The sequence below is a fragment of the Sinocyclocheilus rhinocerous genome, unplaced genomic scaffold, assembly GCF_001515625.1.
Source record: "Sinocyclocheilus rhinocerous isolate Xijiao unplaced genomic scaffold, SAMN03320098_v1.1 scaffold28, whole genome shotgun sequence".
Taxonomy (NCBI): domain Eukaryota; kingdom Metazoa; phylum Chordata; class Actinopteri; order Cypriniformes; family Cyprinidae; genus Sinocyclocheilus; species Sinocyclocheilus rhinocerous.
Window position 1 is genome coordinate 2,859,324 of NW_015652416.1, and position 21,648 is coordinate 2,880,971.

The 21,648-nt window shown below is 35.6% G+C and overlaps 2 protein-coding genes across 2 annotated transcripts in view; both read left to right on the plus strand.

The window, feature by feature from the left end:
- LOC107714933 (rac GTPase-activating protein 1-like) overlaps positions 1–3,220 on the plus strand; it is an 8,515-nt gene extending 5,295 nt beyond the window's left edge. The window contains exons 13-17 of the mRNA XM_016520932.1: positions 941–1,046; positions 2,493–2,625; positions 2,725–2,854; positions 2,972–3,083; positions 3,172–3,220. Coding sequence (XP_016376418.1) covers positions 941–1,046; positions 2,493–2,625; positions 2,725–2,854; positions 2,972–3,083; positions 3,172–3,220 — 530 coding nt within the window. The remainder of the gene's footprint in view (positions 1–940; positions 1,047–2,492; positions 2,626–2,724; positions 2,855–2,971; positions 3,084–3,171) is intronic.
- A 3,354-nt stretch (positions 3,221–6,574) lies between these two features.
- On the plus strand, positions 6,575–13,499 carry LOC107715035 (bridging integrator 2-like). Its single transcript, XM_016521074.1, has 14 exons — positions 6,575–6,672; positions 8,529–8,683; positions 9,342–9,422; positions 9,503–9,557; positions 9,648–9,742; positions 10,552–10,647; positions 10,746–10,853; positions 11,039–11,124; positions 11,215–11,290; positions 11,404–11,486; positions 11,588–11,692; positions 11,998–12,466; positions 13,216–13,294; positions 13,411–13,499. Exons 1-13 carry the CDS (start codon positions 6,663–6,665, stop codon positions 13,282–13,284), a joined length of 1,488 nt encoding a protein of 495 aa, XP_016376560.1. The 5' UTR covers positions 6,575–6,662; the 3' UTR covers positions 13,285–13,294; positions 13,411–13,499.
- The last annotated feature ends 8,149 nt before the right edge of the window (positions 13,500–21,648 follow it).

Genomic DNA, 21,648 nt, shown 5'->3' on the forward strand with positions numbered 1-21,648 from the left:
TTGCAAATGCATAAATAATGTTTTGATATATTAAACATAAAACGTTGAATACTGTTATTTGAAATTATTTAAATAATAAAAATAATTTTGAAATGTGAAATAAAAAACCGCCAGCAGGTGGCAGCAAGCAAGTCACTGTTAATAAGTGAGTCATTGCGACTGAACCGATTCATTTTAAACGGTTGATTCATTCAGGAACAAAACCATGTTGAATCAGAGATGCAAAACAGCATTGTGGCTGTGTTTGGAATTATTTTTGTTGTCGAAATAGAACAAAAACAGGTAATATGGTGCCTAAAGCGTAAGTCTCTTAATTAACTTATTGTTTTTTGAACTGTTGAAACCGTTTGTAATCATGGTAATTTTTGGAGAAAGAAACGGCACTCTTTGTGTGATATTGATTAACTATATGAAATGATATAAATATACGTTTTCTGTCGCCATATCTTGAATTTTGTGATCATTTAAATGTAATCATGCAGTGAAAGAACGCACTCTAAATGCGCACGTGCACTAGTCTAGACTTTTTAAAAAGTCTTTTATATTGGCCAATGCTGCATTTACAGTATTTGATCAAAACTACAGTAATATTGTGGAAAAGTATTACTATTTAAACTAACTTTTCTATTTTAATGTTTCTTAAAATGTAATTTATTCACGTGATGGCAAAGCTGAATTTTCAGCACCATTACACTAGTCTTCAGTGTCACATGATCCTTCAGAAATCATTTGAATATGCTAATTTGGTGTTCTAGAAACATTTACTTTTTATTAATGTTAAAAACAATTATGCTGCTTAATATTTTTTGGGGAAACCATGATACATTGACATGGGATTCTTTGAATCGGAAGTTGAACAGAACAGCATTCATTTGAAATGGACGTCTTTTGTAACAGTATGAATGTAATTTTATTTATTTTTTATTTTTTTTCCCCTCAGAGCTGTCTGATGATGACAACAGCATCGCCTTGATGTATCAGAACATCAGTGATCTTCCACAGCCCAACAGAGACACTCTGGCCTTTCTCATCATCCATTTGCAGAGGTAAACGACACACATAATCTCTGATTCTACTGTCTGCTTTATTGATGGTGCCACTTGCTAATACAAATAAATTATGAAAACCAAATGCGTTTCTTACCAGATTACACTTACATTTGTGACATTACAAGAATATTCCAGGTTTAAAGCATCTTGAGCAGTTTGTGTAAAACATCAGTGCCTTAAGGGCTTGTTGTATTGGAGGGTGTAAGAGTCTAAATGTTTATTTTTAAGCATTACCAGAAACTTTGCTTTAAGGATGATGGTTATTCTCTTGAAATGGTGTTACAGTTGTGTATTTGTCATTTATTTGTGGTGCTGTTGACATCAGCATCTATTCAACAGTTAAAATGTATTTAACCTATATTTGACAATGGCATTATTTCCTCAACAAACAAAACATCAATAATAATATTGTTACACAATTCTTTCCGGATTTGTATGCCATCAATCTTGGATACACTTTTTCTTTCCTCCAAATGTTTTGTATTTTTTAACAGCAATTATATGCAATATAATATGAGGAGCTAATAAAGGAACTATGTTGCAGACATTTACCGATCAATAAAAGTGATTGTTTGGGTTGATGTATTCAGTCCATTTACACTAAATTAAAAAACTAAAAAAAAAGTGATGTCTGGATAATTAAAGAAAAAAAATGTTTCCATCACATATCGTTTTTTTTTTTTTGTAAAGATTTATTTTTGGCGTTTTATGCCTTTTTATTTAGGTAGGACAGTAGATCGACAGGAAGTGAAGTGGGTGAGAGAGAGAGGGGGGTGGGATCGGGAAAGGTTGTAAGGATGGTTTCCCTACAGTGGTTCAGGCTGTAGGATTTCCGAAGAGAGAGAGAGGGGGCAGAGCCCCAAAAAGAGAGAGGCAGCAAAGAAAAGAGAAAGAGCAACAGTTGCAATCTTTTATCCCTTCCTTGACCATGTGACTAAAAACCAAATGTGAGACATTCAAACTGACCAATCAGCAGATTACAGCTTCGCCCACTGGGCAAAAGAGTGTGATAATTAGCAGACCCCCGATGTATACACATGTTGGCCTACAGGCCTGATCACTATCAGCACCTCTGTGTCTTCAGGAATGCCAAATGGCCCTTTTGTTACTGAAGATAGGTTTGGGACAGGAAAGCAGAAGTATTTGATCATTTTTGACCTTACAAGGTCCACAAGCCGGGACTCGAACTCGGGACGCCCGAAGCGCAAAGGTGCTACATGTCGGCGCGCTGCCCACGAGGCCATCGGCGCCGACACGCATATCGTTTTTATGATGGTTTGTGTTTCTTAGTTGAGTAACACTATCTATTCATCTTAATTTGGAGCAACATTCTTGTATATTAAAACCCGACACTTGTCTAGGGCGTTAGTTTTTAGGCTGTGAGATGGATTATTTCCATATAATGAGACTATTATATTTAAGTATTATTTCCATCATGTTCAGGGTGGCCCAGAGCAAAGATACAAAGATGGACATAACCAATCTGGCTCGGGTATTTGGGCCCACAATTTTGGGTTATGCCGTGCCTGACCCAGATCCAGTGACCATCCTGCAGGACACAAAACGGCAGCCGAAAGTAAGTGACCTTAATTGGGGTCTGGGCTGTACAAAAGTGTACTTTTTGGTGTTTTGGCCCAGTTTTTCACCAAGCTTTTTTTCTCTCAACCTTTCACAGGTGATTGAGCGTCTCTTGGGTCTGCCTGTGGAGTACTGGAGTCAGTTTATGATCAGCTACAACGACCAGGGTCGCAGTGATCACATGATCATCGAGAACTCCAATGTCCACGCAACTCCTGATAACAAAAGTATGAATTTCAGACTTCGGTTGTTTCAAACCATCACCTGATCTTGAATTCGGTGTGTTTTTTGTTGTTGTTTTTTTTCTTCTTCTATAACAACATGCTTTTTTTTTTGTCCTGTAGCAAGTATGTTTGGGCCCCTTACGACTCCTGACCAGCAGATGAGCAAGACCCCATCATCCAGCTCTCTCTCCCAGCGCATGAAGAATGCAACTCTCAATGCAATCACTCCAAAGTAGGCTATGTTTGAATCCTATTACGTTCTACCAGTGCTGTTCGAGTAGAAGTGAACTAACCATTATGAACATCCATCCTGTTTTCAGGTTTTCTAGCAGGAGCAGAGCTGCAGTCAGCGTCCCTCGCCTTTCTTGAAGAAAGTCCTTGTGGGTTACAACTGCAAAATAGCTAGGTGTACTGAAATTGTTATAATGAAGAAACTATAACCAGGAACGGAGACATCTCTAGATTTTTTTTTTTTTAAGAAATTATTTACTCAAATGTAAATTTGGATCAAATTTACGCACCCTCAAGTCAGCCAAGATGTAGATTATTTTTTTTGTTTGTTTGTTTTTCTTCATCAGAACAGATTGTGAGAAATTTAGCATACACTTGCTCACCAATGGTTCTTTTGCACTGAATGGGTGCCGTCAGAATAAGAGACTAAACGGATGATAAAAACGTTACAATAATCCACATGACTCCAGTCCATCAATTAACATTGTAAAGTGAAAAGCTGTGAGTTTGTAATAAAACATTTCAATGAATTTTAACTTCAAACCATTTATTTTGACTAAAATAAGAGTTTTCTCTCCATAATATTGCTTTCTCCGGTGGAAAAAGTCCTCGTATCTGAATCAGGAGTGAAATATGCAAAGATCAAGCACTGTTTACAAGTGAAAACAGTTTTAAGTTAATATTTCTAAACAAATATGTAGGTGAATTTTGATGTGTGAGGACAAGTGATGAACTTTTTCATTGAAGGAAGCATTATTATAGATTATAGCCAGAAGCGTATGGTTTAAAGTTAAAACACCTTAATAATGGATTTGTTTCTTACAAACAAACAGTTTTTTTTACTTCAAGACATTAACTGATGGACTGGAGTGGTGTGGATTATTGTGATGTTTTTATCAGCTGTTTGGACTCATTCTGACGGCACCCATTCACTGCAGAGGATCCATTGGTGAGCAAGTGATGTAATGCTACATTTCTCCAAATCTGTTCTGCAGAAGAAGAAAAAAACGCTACATCTTGGATGGCCTGAGGATGAGTAAATATTCAGCAAATTTTCATTTTTGGCTGAACTATTCCCTAAACTACTACACTATTGTGCCTATCTATCCAGACTTTCACATGTTCGTTTGTCAGCATGTGCAATTACTGCAAGTTCTGTAAATATGCTTCATTCTCCTTTAAATTTGGGGAAGGGCCATATGAGTGGAGTGTTCTTGATGTAGTTCTGGAAAGCAGGATCTGAGCCCCACTTCTTCATAGCTTGTTTCTCAAGGATGGGGATCCCACTAACATGTCTCAGTAAGAACCAGACGAAGAGAGGAGAAAGTGCACTGAGATACTGAGGTCCACGCATGACGGAGGAAGTGGACAGGAACAGGCCCGACCATTGCAGGATCTCCCCCAGATAGTTTGGGTGTCTGCTATATGCCCACAGTCCATGATGAATAAACCTTCCCTGTGAAGACAAGTAGGTTTATATGATTAATGCCAATATACATGAATTAAAATGTCATATGCAAATTAAAAAGCACTCGGGTCAGGATTTCTTGAAGCTAAATTCAAAATGTTTAATTAAAGGTGAAGTGTGTAATTTCTGCATCACTTCCCCCGTCTGTCATTGGCTGGACAACAGATAGCCCCGCCCCAAACACTTCTGGTTAAACCAAAGTACGGTTTCAGTTTCAGGCTGGTTAGGATGTTCAAACAAACGAACCAAAAAATGGTTCACATATAATTTCTGTATGTTTAATCCATGTGAAAAAATATGCACTTCTCTAGTATTCCTAAAAAGATATAACATAAAAAAAAATTGGTATAAAATGATCACTGACAACCAGAGGGTTAAGAACAGCCAGTTTGATCCAGTGCATTATCTATTAGAGCACAGGCATTATAAAATTGATGCTATTATGTTAAAATATCTCTTTTATGATATAAGTTATATGACTTGGAGTAGTCTTATCAAGTTACTATTATCAGTGCAAGTTATTACTCACAGTGTTATCTGGATCACTCCTAAAATTCCACTTCTGCTGGTCGGCAATGGCCTCTGTAGCAAAACCCAGCCCCCATATTCCCCAGCCGATGTAGTCAGGTGGGCCCAGGGGCTCATCTCTTCTCTCACTGTTTAGAATTAGGGTGGGCAACAGGGTAATAAAGACCCACAAAGCTAGAAAAAAGGAGAAACAAGTTGATGGCAGCCTTTTATTCAGGGTTTAATAAAGTTACTTTCCTAGTTGTTCTTAGTGTACAATACTGGAATAGAATATTCAAATAGAATAGAATTGAGATATATAAGATAAATGCCTTATTCATTCATTCGTATGATCATTATGTGACAGAATAGAGCAGTATAGAATAAGTAGAAAAGAATAGATTCTTCTACTTATGTGATTCATAATATATAATATGGGACATTCTACCAGAAACGTACATTTCCACTTGTAAAAATCTTGGGTGAAAAAAATATCTTATTCTTAAATCTGAACGTTGAGTCATATGGAGGACATGTTAATCTATATGAAACGCATATCGTGCCATCTCAGCATGTTTTTATGATTGAAATAAATACATTTTTATACGCATTTCACCCCTAAAATGTCAGGCCCTGTCACAGACAAATTAACCATCAGTCAGTTTTAGACATTTTTTGGATGTAATACTTTTTATTCACTGTAACAAGTCAAGGACAGATCATGTACATTTCTGGTAGAATGTCCCATATAAAATATAGTACAATAGCAAGTTTGTTTGCTGTGACACTATTTTAGAATGATGTATAAAGACTGAACACAAATGGCCCACTGCAGCCATCAATTAACCATAACTATGCAAATAATCAATAGCAGTAGTTGAAATACCTTGCATGGTCCAGTACACCAAGAATGTCCCAGGGCTGTCTCTGACATTGTTAAATCTCCGGTCTTGTCCTTCCTTTAGGATTCTAAGAAAGAGAAATGTCCCGAGCCTGCAGGACAAGGCCCAATCGGTTACTTATTGACTTATTAACCAGACCTTAATGGATACATTAATACAACATGAAGCTGGACTGACTTCACTTTTATTAATGCTGTTAAAGCAACAAGACTCCAATAAATAGACCTGTCTTTGAATTTATTGATCACTTTTACTATCTATCTATCTATCTATCTATCTATCTAGCTATCTATCTATCTATCTGTCTTACCTTAGACCCCAGGCAGTGACAAGTCCAGTTTGTACGTTCTGTCTAAAGTGGCCATTTCCGCCCCATATACGACTCAGATGAACCAGCAATATGAAGGTACCGGATCCTACAAAACAACAAAATTAATTTGTAGTTAAACTGATAAGATATTCAATATCCTGCCAGATATGGGCAGAGCAGCCAGTCACCTGAATCCGTCCATTTTTAAAGTGAGGTGTGTTCACTGAATATTTTACCAGTGAACCTAAATACAATTGGTAGCAAAGTTCAAGGATTCTCAAGAGCACACTTCTCAGAGAGAAAGAGCGAGGGAATAGCGCTCAGGGACCTGGGTTTGAAAGACTGAAATGATTGGATAATATTTGTACGCCACTGAAAAGGAATGCAAATTGAATGCTGACAGGTGAGTAAAAGCTATTTTATATGTAGGAAATAAGACTTTAAATTACATGGATAATTCTCATATCCTCAAATCCGCAAGTTGTGATTACTTTCTACATGCCATGCATAAGTTGCTAATTAATATAGCTGTTAAAATTAATATATGCAATGTTAAACTGTTTGAATAACATAACACTGTTTGAACTGTTTGTATAACATAAACTTTTGTAATTGTGTTATAATGTATTTTAATTATCTGTACAGAGGTTTATGTTTAAAATGTATTTTTTCCGTTTAAATATAATTTAGTTTCGGGGTTTGTGCAAATCCGTTTATACATATTAAAATAGCATAGAGTTTTGCTCGTGTACTAATTTATATCTAAGATCATATCCGAGATTTACAGTTCCCGCCTCTATCTGCAGGATTGACAGTGACGTATCCAAAGTTTGGCCAATTATACGGACGGCTACTCTGTAGATAAATTGATCTGATTGGTTGAGAGGCCGGGTTGTCGAAACACACTTCAGTAAACGTTTAGGATTATGCCTTGTGGGTGGAGACGAATTATGGTGGTTTCACAACACGTTATTGTAGTAGATAACCATCGACTCGTAATGCAATTTGATAACAACATTTTTTTTCACGTTAATAAAAGTTATAAAAAAGCTGCATGAGTTGCAACGCAACAAAACAACTACAATATTTTTTAAGGCGAAATATCATTTTTATGTGTGCATACTGCATAAACATTGCAAATACGACGAAAGCAACAGAGAAAATATTACTATATCAATATCGTGTGACTACGCCTTTTGCATAAATCATTTACCTGCCAAGTCGTAAAACTTTTCCGTTTTGAAAGCAGACGCTAGTGCCCACCCGACCCACTGAATGGTCAGGTCGGTGACAGCACACTTGGCCAACGTGCTTCCCATGATCATGTCGAGCAGGTCCTGAAGAAGCAGCAATGTTACAAACCCGAGTTCATTCAAAAAAGCAGAGCGAAGTTCATAACATCCACATTTGTGAGGAAGAGGAGTGGCCAATGCTGCTTCTGTATGTAACGTCGCTGTTAACGTTATTGTTACTGTAACAAACTACTTATGGGAAATGTAGTTTGGAAATCTCTGTAATGCTTTTTATGTCTTACTGCTTATAGAGAACAGAAAAGAAAAGGCATATGTGACCCATAATAGAAAATAAAATAATAGAACAAATGCAAAATTTTACTTCCACTTATTTGATTCAGAATAGAATAGAAAAGAAAAGGGAAATGGAACAGAATAAGTTGAATGTTTGATCTTCATTATGTGATATAAAATAGAATAGAACAGTACAGAATAAGTGCAAAGTTCAGCTTCTTATCTCATTTCTTACATTTATTTATATAGTGCTTTTTTTCAATATAGATTGTTTGAAAGCAGCTTCTCAGAAACAAATAGGAAAATAACAATGTTAATGTTGCAAAATTAATACATTTTTCAATTTCAGCTGAAGAGCAGCAATATTGTCATTATTCAGCTCAATTCAGTTCAATGTTGATTCATAATATAATATAGTATAATTTAATATGACTCTAGCATCACTGTGACCCTACATAGGATAAATGGTTTGAAAAATTGATTAATAGTGCACTTTAATATAGGCCTAATATAACCTAATTTCAACGTTCTCCACAAGTGGGCTCTTATATAACCATTCACTATAAAATATGACTCAGGGGCCGCCACAATGCTCAAGTCATGACCTGGAAAGATAAGAACTTTATGACTTATGGAAGAAGCCAAGAGAAGGTGTGTTTGGACAGAATACAGGCGTATGTAAAGACACCAAGTCAACTGTCGTTTGCTCTAAAAATTTCCTTTTATTTTCCAGGGCTGGCCAGGAAATTTGAGGGTCTAACAAAACATTATTCAAGAAGAAAACAAGTGGAGAACATGGCAGAGAGCAAGGCCAGCATCAGCTCAAAAGGAGGGGCCAATGTGCTTACTAAACGGGTGCAGAAACAATTCAACAGAGCACAGGAGAAGGTATGTGGCTGGAATCATAAAACACAATGTCAAGAGCGCCAATGTGATTTCCAAAGTTTTCCTGTTTGAGAGCACAGGAACTTTAGTGTTATTTTCATCCGATTATCAATCCAGTCACATGACATGGCACCAGCTGGCAAAAGTTGCTTTATCTACTCCATTGACAAGAGCCAATGTAAACAAGCAGCTTCCTTCTCTACTTAACAGTCTCCTTTATTGCCACAATTGTATTTCATTTAAATACTAAGGCTGACTAAGTCACCATTTACTTTTCTATCTTCACCTACTGAGTCTGTCCAGTCCTGTTCCTGGAAACTTCAGCTCCAACCCTGATCAAACACAACTGAACCAGGAGCACTATAAGTATGTTTAGGCAGGCAGGGTTAGAGCTGAACTCTGCAGGTAGATCTGAAGATCTCCAGGAACAGGACTGGACACCCCTGGTTTAAGCCCTTCATATTTTATAATCTCAAACTGTCTATTGGCGAAGTCAGCTGAATAGTTCTATCTACAACCATGTAAGGAAGCTTTTTCTTCGCCAGTGTGCACTTATCAATATTTTAAGGTTCAGGTGTAACATTCATTGCAGTGCTGTCAGTATAGTTTGAGAATCCCCTTGTCATGGCTGTCAGGTATGTAATATGTGATGCCTTTGCAGGTGTTGCAGAGGCTTGGCAAATCTGAGGAGACCAAAGATGAGCACTTTGAGCAGTGTGTGACGAACCTCCAATGCCAGCAGGTACATCTGCGATGGTAAACGAAGTAACTGTTTTGAAGATCAAAAGATTGCCTAATATGTCCTTGTGATCTCCTTTGCAGAGCGATGGATACAGAATATACAAGGACCTTAAAGCGTACCTCAATGCTGTCACAGGTTGGCTCTGTACTATCAGACTCATATAGGAGATTAGCTTCTTATGAACAGGATTCCTGACATGCCTTATTTTTCTTGGATGTTTAACAGTAATGAGGGATGCCTCAGGTCGACTGTTTCAGTCCTTGTTTGATGCCTATGATGATAAGTGGGACGGCGCAGAGGATCTTGGGGCAGTTGTGGAGGTTAGTCTCAGAGCCCACTGTAAGAATATAGAGAAAAACAGAAAAGGTAATTTTATGCCAGGACATTACCCGTTAAGTTTACATTTCATTTAACCCTAAAACACAACACAATATGTGTAAAACATTTGTAAATATCTTAATAAAGCAATAAGCCCCAAGAAGCCGTGGTTTGCTGTGAATTTATAACAGCTAAGGGGCGTTGTTAGACACGACGCGAAGCGGAGTGCCTAAAACCCCCTTAGCTGTTATAAATTCACTGTAAACCACGGCTTCATGGGGCTTTATTGCTTTTATAAAACGGTTATTCCATATATGTAGCAAGGTTTCACAAAATAAAACAGCAAATAAAATGTAATGATATTAATAAAAACATTATTCTTCCGCCAAACAATGTAGTTCCTCAGGAACGGTTGTGGTTTCCAACAAAGTGGTTGCCGAGCACACACAGATGTAAAAAAAAGGTGTATGTTTGTAGAGTAATTTACAACAGCTTCGAACGTGGCTCAGCCAATCAGAATCAAGGACCGGAACTATCTGTTGTATAACAGATTTTCTTTAACGATAAAAGAACACTGGGCCTATTTTTAAAGACTTTTCTTAGAGTGTAGGGCAGACTGTGATGAAAGTTACACTTTAAAATCCAAATGCGTGGTCATCCGTGAAATTTCACAGGCAAAGTATATGTTCATTGTGCATTTGTCAATAGCGATTATATAAATATATATATATACACACACACACACACACACACACACACTTCAATTATAATTACCTATATTAATACAAATGTGGCTCTCTGTGTTCCAAAGGGAGAAGACCTTCTGTGGAAAGATTATGAGGACAACCTGCGTGATCAGGCATTAATCACAACGGAGTCTTACATGAGCCAGTTTCCAGATGTCAGGGTAACGACGGCTGCCTCACATACTGGCAAATGCACCTTGCACAAAGCTTTCAATCATTTTTAAATGCAGTTTGTAAACTATTTTTCTTCATGATTCAGGAAAAGGTGGCCAAGCGAAACAGGAAACTCGTAGACAATGATTCTGCTCGCCATCACCTGACAGGGCTGCAGAATGCTAAAAAGAAGGATGATATCAAAATTGGAAAGGTATTATATGACATGTTTCAGAATATTCTGCCTGACATAGAGAAACACTCACCCAGTAAGTTTGTTCATAGGCTTACTGATAAGTTCCACCAAACATGACATTATTACTAGCAACATATTGACATGATTCAGATTGAATGAAGACCAAATGTATAGGACTTTCCTTGGTGCTGTTGTTTTTATAGGCAGAGGATGAGATGAACGCAGCAAAGGTGATATTTGAGGACATGAACAGGGAGCTGAAGCTGGAACTGCCTCTTCTATTTGACAGGTGACTTTTTGAGTTATTTTTATAGTAGATTTGGTTTAAATCTTAATGTCCATTACCCTTATTAATTTCCATTTGTTCTGCATTCTGTAGTCGCATTGGATGCTATGTCACAGTCTTCCAAGCCATTTGCAACCTCAGAGACATCTTCTACAAGGAACTTACCAAGGTTTATTACCAAGGATGATTTAAAATAAAATACTCGGATCAAACAAAAAAAGTGATTCCTGATGTTTTGCAACTACCTGAGATATATATTTTTTTTTCTGTTTTGGCATCAAGAACAATGAGGTTCTACAGACTGTGATGAAAGAGCTGAGCACCCAGTATCCAGACAAGAGCTTTGTCGTGAAGAACTTCAACCGGTATAAGGCTTTATAGTCTGTTCGTCCATATATTTTAAAGTTAAATATCAGTAGTATAATACTTTATTTTACCAAATGACTCTTTTTGTTTTTCTTTTAAGTGCTGGTTCCTTGAAGAGAAGGTCATTTAGAGACACGTTGTCCCCAAGATCACTTAAAAGCTTTTATGATTTCCACATGAGTTACAACCCCAGGGGATCTCTAAGGTAAAAATCATCAGTTCAGTTTCTCTCTTTGCCTTGTAGATTTAGAAAGAACTATTGCCATCTACTGGTGAATGTGCAAGATTAATAATATAAAGACAAGTGTTGCCATTTATGGTTCAAGCAATGAGTTACTCTAAAATTTTAAGTCAAAAGTCTAAAATTACACAAAGTGCCTGTTTACTAGTGGTTGTATGTTTATTTATTTAATACAATCTATTTTGGCCAAAATAAGAATAATGTGGTATCTTTGTCAGGATATTTCTTATAAGATTCAAACATATTTCTCTGCACATTTTCTATTACAGGAGAGACAACTCATCTAGTTTTAGGCCTGACAGACCAACATATGGGTCATACAGCCCTAAGCAGACAAGCCCCACCAGCCCTCAACCCCTTTATGGGAACGTCTCTGGTGCCAAAGATGCAAAAGGCAGCCCTACAAGATTAGATTATCCTACAGAGGAAGGTAACTCGCCCCATGAGCCACAGCTGGATAACACCAGCTACTCTGAAGATAAACCAGTGGAGGAAGACAAGAAAGCCAAAAAGAAGTCCTCGCAAGCCTCCGATCAAGAGACGCCAAACGAGGAGGAGTCTTCTGAGGAGGACAGTGATGAGAGTGAACTGAAACCAAACTCAAATATCGCTGAAAGCGCCAAGATCAAAGATCAAAAATCACCTGAGAAGGTGGGGAGCGATGGGCCTTCAGGTGTGGAGAATGGAATAGCTCGTGACATTAAATCAGATGTGGAACAAGCTGAGGCTTCAAACAATGTGAGTTCTGTGAAGGTGTAAACACATTATAAAATACACAAGTGCATATTATAGAGAGAGACAAAAACATTCACTACTGTTTGTCATTACACTTTAAAGTTTGGAATAATTATGATTTTTTAATGTTTTGTAGTCTCTTATACTCACCTAGGTTGGATTATTTGATGAAAAATACAGTAAAAACATTAATATTGTAAAAAACAGAATTAAATTTTATATATTTTAAAATGTAATTTATTCCTGTGAAGGCAACGCTGAATTTTCAGCATCATTTCTCCAGTCTTCAGTGTCACATGATCCTTCAGACATCATTATAATATGCTGATTTGGTGTTCAAGAAACATTTCTTATTATAATCAATGTTGAAATCGTTTGTACTGCTTAATATTTGTGTGGAAACAGTATTTCATTTTTTTTAGGATTCTTTGATGAATAGAAAGTAAAAAAAAAAAAACATCATTTGTTTGAAATAGAAATCTGTTGTAACATTTTCATTTGCAGTCTGGCAAATGAGCCCGTAGGTATTTATAGCCATGCTTTTTAACAATTCCGAACAATTCCTTTCATAGCTCTTACTGTTTTATGTACGGTTTGAAAAATATATTAGATAGTATACAGTATACTGCAGTGTTCAGTCATTTTAGCAGGCTAGTATTTCATTCTGAACATAACCATTATGTTCATTCTTATAGAAACCTAAATATAACTCCGAACAAGGTGTAATTTTTATTTGTTTGACCTGTTTCAAGGCTCTTACCAAGGGTGACCATCCGTCAGGAGAGGTGAAGGAGGGAGCGACAACAGAGGCCCCTAAATAGCAGACAAAAGGTCAGCATAATTTGAGAGCACTTCCAACTCACACTCATGTTGTGCTGATGTGTTTCATTTAATCCACTATGATCCACTTAATGTGTTTCTCATTTAAATTTCATATCTGTTTACAGAGAAGACACACTGTTTATTGGCAATACACTGGAATCGGACCTAACAGAGGATGTAAAATGCTGTACTGAATTTTTTTTTCATCCTTGATCTTTTGAGATATGTCTTTTCAGATAAATATAAAAAATTCTGGGTTTTAATTCAAGAACAGCTTCTTTTAGAATATAATCACTTTCATGGATTGTCTTTTATCCTACTGTATGTGGTGGTCTTCCTTAAGGATTTTAATGTTTTTAGATACATAACTCAATAGCCTATATGACATACATGTATCTAATTGATCAAAGGAACAAATGTTTATAACGTAGGCTACTTGACAATCATCCATCATTAAATAAATTAGTACAAATTTACTTGCCACTCAGTTGCCTATTGATTTACATTTTTTCGTCACGCACTTAAGCAATTAAACTAATGATCCAAATCACCTTTCTTTTTTTCAGAGGTTAGTCTAGCATGCTTTTAGGGTGGTGGATGCTGGTTAATATTAGTCATTTCGTGGAACGCGACCATTGTTTGATCCTTCGCGGGAGAGGGCAGGAGGAAACGCTCGTGAACGCGCCTACGCTCCGCAAAGGGAAGTCACTCGTTTCAAGGAATCGACTCTTTCGAACTGTTCTTTGTTCCAAAGAAGGATTAAATTATTCTTTGCGTCATGACGCAATTACGTCATCTGGACGTAATGAAACGTCCTAATAAAAGCAAATGTAGTTTATTAGTTTTTTCTGTTACGTTTTAGTGAGATTTTATTTTATGTGCCCCAGTTCAGTTTGTTGCAGCTATGATATAGCTCATAAAAACACAAAATCATTTAATAACTAAACTTTTTTTTTTGCGTTTAGGCTACATTAGGCCTAACAGTACTTATATAGTTTAGTCACAAAATTGACATGTTTTAATAAAATAGTAAAAAATAAATGAATAAAATGACAGTTATTTTACATTAAGTGACTCTGTTTGTGTAGGCTATGTTTGTAAGTGCGTTGATAAAACTGCCATACATTCAAGTTGTAAACCTACTTCCAGTACTTTTTAAAATCCAGGTTTATCACGACAACGGATGTGTTCGAATAAATCGTTTAGGGTTTTTGACTCGAAAACCGCTCAGAATTCAGTCCTATTCGTGAACGGATCGTTCAGTTTGGAATTGTGAACCAGTTCGTTCAACTGATTCACTTAAAAGATTCGAATCAAGTAAACGATTCCTTCACAAATCGGACATCGCGCACTCAAGATAGTTTTGTGGATGAGCTTGTGGCGGCTTCATACTGTTCTGCTTTGGCTTGAACACTGTTTACTTTCCATGATTTCTCGGTCTGAAGTTTAACTTTGATAATAGTGATCTGCATCTTCAACTAAAAGTAGTTTATCCACGACTTTGACACTCAAGCAGGTAAGTTTTTTTGTTCCTGTTGGGCTGGAAGCAACGTTAGATCTGACGGTTTCAAATGGCTGAATAGCTGATTATGAGTTTTACAGCTCTTTAAAGTGATCGTTCACAGTGTGAGAGGGGATTTCCGACTACTATCGATCAAATCAAATAAACGGAATCGTGAGGATTACAGTTTTAGGTTGTCTCTACTACAAACAAACACAAACATTCTCGCCGGTGCGCACCTCTAGCTTTGTGTGTGGTGTACCTGGCTAACGTACATCACAATGAGAACCGTTTAAAAATGAGCTTTGTGTTTTAACCCTACGAGATTTGTAAGAAGGAAAGTTTCAATTTAGACTTGTGACTGCTACTGCTTGTGACTATTTTATTTACAAGGGTCAATAGACAAAACGGGTGCGTTTGTGTACATTATATGCAAGTAGGTAAATATTAGTTAAATAATGAAAAGCTAATGCAAACATTTAATGTATATTAATATTGACATTTTCCCCTTACCACAGCATAAAAAAAGAAAAATATTTTTTTTCTGTCTTTCACCATGCCTTATTCTGACCTGTCTCCACCCTTGTGTATCCAACTTCTTCACACTAGCATTTTATCCTATTATATATAGTCGTTGTAATATATAATAATAATATCTCTATATATTGTTAGATTGTATTTGATGTATTATTAAAAAGATGTAAAGTTGTGTCCCCATGTTATGGGGAGCATCATTTTTCATTTTTTAAAATAGTAATTCAATAAATAAAATAGTTTGTCATTGTCAAGTGAAATTCCAAACACAGTGTATTTTTTGTTGTATGCTTGTCAATCACATTACTATGATTTTGTGTAATAAACCAAAATCAGCATTACATTCCCTTTTTAATATGAATTTTGTAGTATAATGAATTTGAAGAACATTTTTAATGTCAATATAAAGTTTAAAACGGTTTAATTTCAAAACAAGCTTAATTGTGGTCCAAAATATATTTAAAAAAGCATTACAGAAACATTTGACCAAAAAAATGAAAATTTGCTGAATATGCACTCACCCTCAGGCCATCCAAGATGTTGATGGGGTTGTTGCAGTGAATGGGTGCGGTCAGAATGAGAGCCCAAACAGCTGATAAAAACATCACAATAATCCACACGACTCCAATTAAAGTCTTGTAAATCAAAAAGCTGCTTGTTTGTAAGAAACAAATCCATCAAGATGTTTTTAATGTCAAAAAGTGAACTATACCTTTAATTTAGCTTGAAATAGCAATTACGTGCAATTAATAATGTACAATTTATAATTACGCAATGTATCACAATGTTTAAAAAATTACCATCTCAAACTAGAAGAAGCACCCGTTTTATAGAATGACCCTTAACCTATGATGTATAGCTGTAGAATTAAAAAAAAAAGCAGGTTTACATGAGTCTTTGAAAAGTACTTATCTTTCAAAAAGTCAAGATGTAGACATTTCTAAAAGTCCTAATGATATTTAAGTCCCTGAACATTGAATACACAATTTCCTATTCCTCCACCCACATATAAGTGTCCCTCTCTTCAAACAACACCAATAGGCCTCAATGGGACATAAACTGTACAGGTTGAGTGATGCAGTACATCTGTCTCACATCCCAGTGATGTTTGTCCACATTTAGTTAATGTTTAAACGGAAGTTTACTTAAGTCATCGTCTGTTACAGAAACACATATTTGTAAAAAGTAACAGTTGGAACTATAATTTTCATGTTGAAATGAGTCAACACTGTTTATTTTGCTCCATATAGGTGTCCGTTTCAATACAATTATGACTTTCACCATGACTAGCATTGCACCTACTGGTAAGTTCTACACTTTGTCTTCTAATATAAAGAGCAAACTGCTTGAAGAGCATTAAAAGTTTCCCTCACAGGCTTCGGGTGTGTCACTCATATCAAACATTGAATCTGAACATTGTAATAGGCTGGTGTAACATAATCTTGGCACTAGCACTATTTATTTTGCTTACTTAATACTTGTACACTAGTCTAACCTGACCTCATTTGGGTCTAGAAATGTTTCATTGGAGGCGATGCTTAAGCATTAAATAAAATCTATGCACAGTTAATGCCTAACACCGTGCCATGTTGCATTTCTCCTAATCTGATTACTCTTCAACAATGCTGAACAGTTTCTCTAGCTGGAAATGGTTGTAATTCCACATTTAGTGCATGTAATCTTGGCATACAGGTTTTGTGCGTCTCCTTCAGTGTTGTGTTTTTTTTCTCATGGATAGATGTTGCATCAACAACTGCAGCTCCACCGCAAACAGACATGACTGTCATTGGAGGTAATTGACGTCTAGTGTATTACCCTAATGACAAGGAATTATATATTGTGTTGGACAATCCTAGAAAGCTTTTGTGGCGATAGTAAAGGAATACACAATATACACAGTGTTTGCCAGCAGGTGTCATGATAACATGACCACCTGACTCCAGCTTCAAGCCTTTGGGTCTGGTTTGGGTCATGCGTCATGTACAACTTCCAGTTTGCATCCAGATTTGGGGCTTGTGATCAATTTTATATATTGTAATGTAAGATTTTCTTTTGAAAGACCTCTCTTATGCTCACCAAGGCTGCATTCATTTGATCAAAAATACAGTAAAAACAGTAATATTGTGAAATATTGTTACCATCATTATTAAAATAACGGTTTTCTATTTTAATATATATTTAAAGGGTAATTTATTCCTGTCATTGAAAAGCTGAATATTCAACAACCATTACTCCAGTCTTCAGTGTCACATAATCCTTCAGTAATCATTAATATGCTGATTTTGCTGAAACATTTCTTATTATTATCAATGTTGAAAACTGCATAATATTATGAAAACCACAATAGACTTATTTTTCATAATTCGTTGATGAATAGAAAGTTCAAAAGAACAGCATTATTTGAAATAGAAATATTTTATAACATTTTATGTCTTTACTCTTACTTTTGATCAATTTAATGCGTCCCTGCTGAATAAAGGTATTAATTTCCTCAAAAAAGGTCAAAACTTTTAAACTGTCGTGTTAGTCTATTTATTATATAACAATAATTCAATTATTTTGCTGACTTTTATTCTGACTTGTTTTGGCATTATCTGTCAGGTTGGATTGTGTAAATCATACTTTATTATATTATATCAATTACATATATTATTTCATATAAATTGTGTATTTGTTTATAATGCCATATGAAACATGCACAAGTTTGATTTCCAAATTAAGAAGATTTTTTTTTTTTAAATCATATGTGATTTTTAATTATACTTATATCTTCATTCTAAAGCCTCTAAAATTACTTTCAGAATACCTTTTTTATTATTTTTTTTTTTTAAATATATTTTGAGGTTAACACATTTTTTAATGGTTCCTTTTTTTGTTTACTAAAAGAAACTTGGCAACTACCAGTCATTATAGCATTAGTTATACTAGACTGTCTTTGCTTAATATCTGGTAACACTTTATTTTGATGGCTTCTTAACAGACATTATATTAACTGTAAATAACTACAGTCTACTAGTACTCTAATGAGAGTTAGTTGACGTGTAGTTGCAAAGTTATGTATAGTCAACAGAATGTGTAAAGGGGACCATCAAAATAAAGTGTAACCTTGAAGAGTACTGTTTTCTTCATTTGATTTATTGCATATTTCTGGCTGTTTAAAATGATTTTTCTTTTCTCTTTTAGTGGTAATTGCCCTGATCCTTCTGACTCTTGTTGTCTGTGGGTTCCTGCTGTACAGATACTTGTGCCACAGTAAGGGTGTTTACAGAACCGCAGGTGAGCCTGCTCCAGGAGTGGACCCTGACCAGGTCTACAATGACACTGTCACTGAAAACAAGAAGGAATACTTCATCTGAACTGCTTAGCATCAGAGGGATTTAACCCATGATCGATACGCATAGACTGCTGAAGACATCTAAATAGTCTATGTAGAGAGGTGTATGTGCAAGACATATGGGACATAAACCACTAGTCTGTGCTGTATGAAAGAATGTTTAGTTGAAGGGATACAGGTCGAGTTTTATGTTGGGAGGATAAGCCAGAAGTAAAAAGTTGTTTATTCATGAGGTCAATAAGCTCACCATCGGTTTTCGTATGATAAAGTTACTGTCAGTTACTGAGAAAATAATTTTTTTGCTGTCAAATTGTTATGCCTTTGTATATAGTTTATAGTTCACTCAAAAAAAAAAAACTCTAAACTCGCTGCTTCAGCAGAAATGACAAGAAAGTTCATATGCAGTAATCAACAAATAATTTATCAGTAATTATGGAGTTTTTATCAGCTATTACTAGCGTTCAGGTAGCATAAGTGGCACTGCACCTCTATCAAACGGCAAACATTGGAGGCACTGTACAAATTTGATTTGATTCGGTTATAAGTCGATATAGTGTTAATTTGCGGCTTTTCAATATGCCTTTTCCCTTTGATCATTTTGCCTAGCTTTTTATTACTTTTTTTTTTTTCTTTTTATTGGCACAACTCTTAGATTATGGATAGTTGGAAAGTCCACTGTTACAGTCCCTTGTAAAACATTTAAATGTATTTTGCTTTTTTTTTTAATTGACACATTTTATAATTCAAAATGTACTTTTGTTACATAGGCATGCTGTAACAGTGCCAAATATAATACCTCTGTCATTATTTGTAAAACAAACACATGCTGATCATAATATCAGATGCATATATGATACTTGATATTTGTTTGTGCAGGGTTACAGTCGTATGTTACTTGTTATGAAAATGAATGTAATTTATATGTCGGATTCTGAGTAATATTTTTTTAATTGCCCTATCAATATGATACTGCAGTTATTGATTATAATACAATGTCAAATACAAGTGTCTAGCTAGTTGAAAATTGCTAGTAAAACCAACATTTAGATTTAATTTGGAATTAATTCTGTGCTAATAATTTTGTCAGTGCAAAAATGATATATTGTAAGATATTTAACTTCCTTTAAGACTTTGGATTGTGATTGACAAAGATATAATGCATCATCTCCAAGATCTAGAGTCATTATTGCAGTGGAGTGAATGTGAATTGGTGACTTTTGACACACGTTTGTAATGACCTAGAGATAAACCTCCAAATATACAACCCAGCATACAAAAATATAAACATGAAACATTGAAAGACATATTACAACACAGATTGTCAAAATTCAAAATAGCTTTTATTCTAAATTTTGTTTTATACTTAAGGTTTAGTATAAAAAAAGTTAAGTGCACCACATTTTCATTGGAGACCATTTTGTCATGAAGCAAACTAGGAAGGACCTCGGTTCCTTGATGCTGCAGTGTGCATCCATTCTAACCCATCACTATCTTTTTATATTATATATATATATATATATATATATATAAAATCAAAAGGGTTCCCTGAACTGTAGTGCCCACAAAGACGTATACCATCCATGACTGTCATGGTATTGAGGCTCAAGATAAGCAGTGTATCCGCTACATTGCATACACAAACACACGGTGCCACATGCCATGATAAAATGCTGTGCTAAGTTGAAACGGATATTGAGTTCTGAAGGCTTTGCCCTCATGTTTTTTTGCCTTATGTTATTTTCCTAGCAAAGTAAGAATAAATGAAATGGGATTAAATAAGGAATGGCATAAAGTCAGGTTAGGAAACTACCAGGTCAGAAGCCTACGCCACAGAAAATTATAGAAATGGTGCTAAGGCAATGCCAGCATACTTGGCATGTTTATTTTTTTTTAATATTTTTTATTTTTTACATCAAAAACATTTATTTCCTTTATTTGCAGAGAGAAAATCTACCTGAATGGTCTTTTTTTATTCAAATGGGCAAAACCTTTAGAACGGTACTGTAGTGTCGGATACCCAGTGATGCACCTGATACATGTAAAGCCTAAAAAATGAGCCCCATTTGCCAGGCTAGCATAACATTTCCTATATTTTCAAATTCAATCAGAAAATATATATGGTATAGTGACCAAAAATAATTGGATACCATTGAATGTACGGAGAATAAACCTAAGTAAGCATTTATAAGCATTTCACCTCTGTGCTATCTAGCAAAATAAGCAGCATTTTAGATTTACGGTCACATCTAATACAGATAACTGCTACAGAGCTTAAGCGTGTAGTGTCGAAGAGTAAACGGCTGCTTTTGAAGGTCATTCTATCACTGTTGGGAGTAGAAATGAAGATTTCGCAATTAAATCAATTAGAAGCGCAAAAAGCACTGGAGACAACTGCTGGTGTAACTCAGTGCATTCTGTGAGCTTTTCCTTTTTTGATAGGTATTTTTCTAAATCACATTAGAGACGAGAGAGAGCAAAACTTTAATCCCTTGCGAAACATTTACAAATAAACACGATTTCTCAGCCGTTGTATTTGCTGCTACGTATTACCGCACTGCTTTGAAAATCATCAATGCAGCACCAATTATAACTGACGCTATTCGTATTTAAATGCATATGTACAAAAGAAATCTGCAAAAACATTTCAGAATTGGTTGACAGTGCACAAATTAATCCTGTAGTACTCCTAAAAAATTGAACAATTAAAATTCTTTATTAAGAACAAAACTACTGAAAAGTGCATGCAGAAACATCAAGATGCAACTAGGAAACATTTATATATTTTTAAAACACAACCCCTAGAAAATGCAGTCACAGCAGTGGTTTGCTCTGCCCGGAAAGCAATCACCATCATCTAAATATGATATGTTTATTTATTTCAGTATGAATCTGTGTGCAGATGTACTATGACAGAAGACTTACAAAAAGCGAAAATCTTTGGTACAAGCAGCTCCCCACAAAAAAAAAAAAAAAAAAAAAAAAAGCTTGATGGGC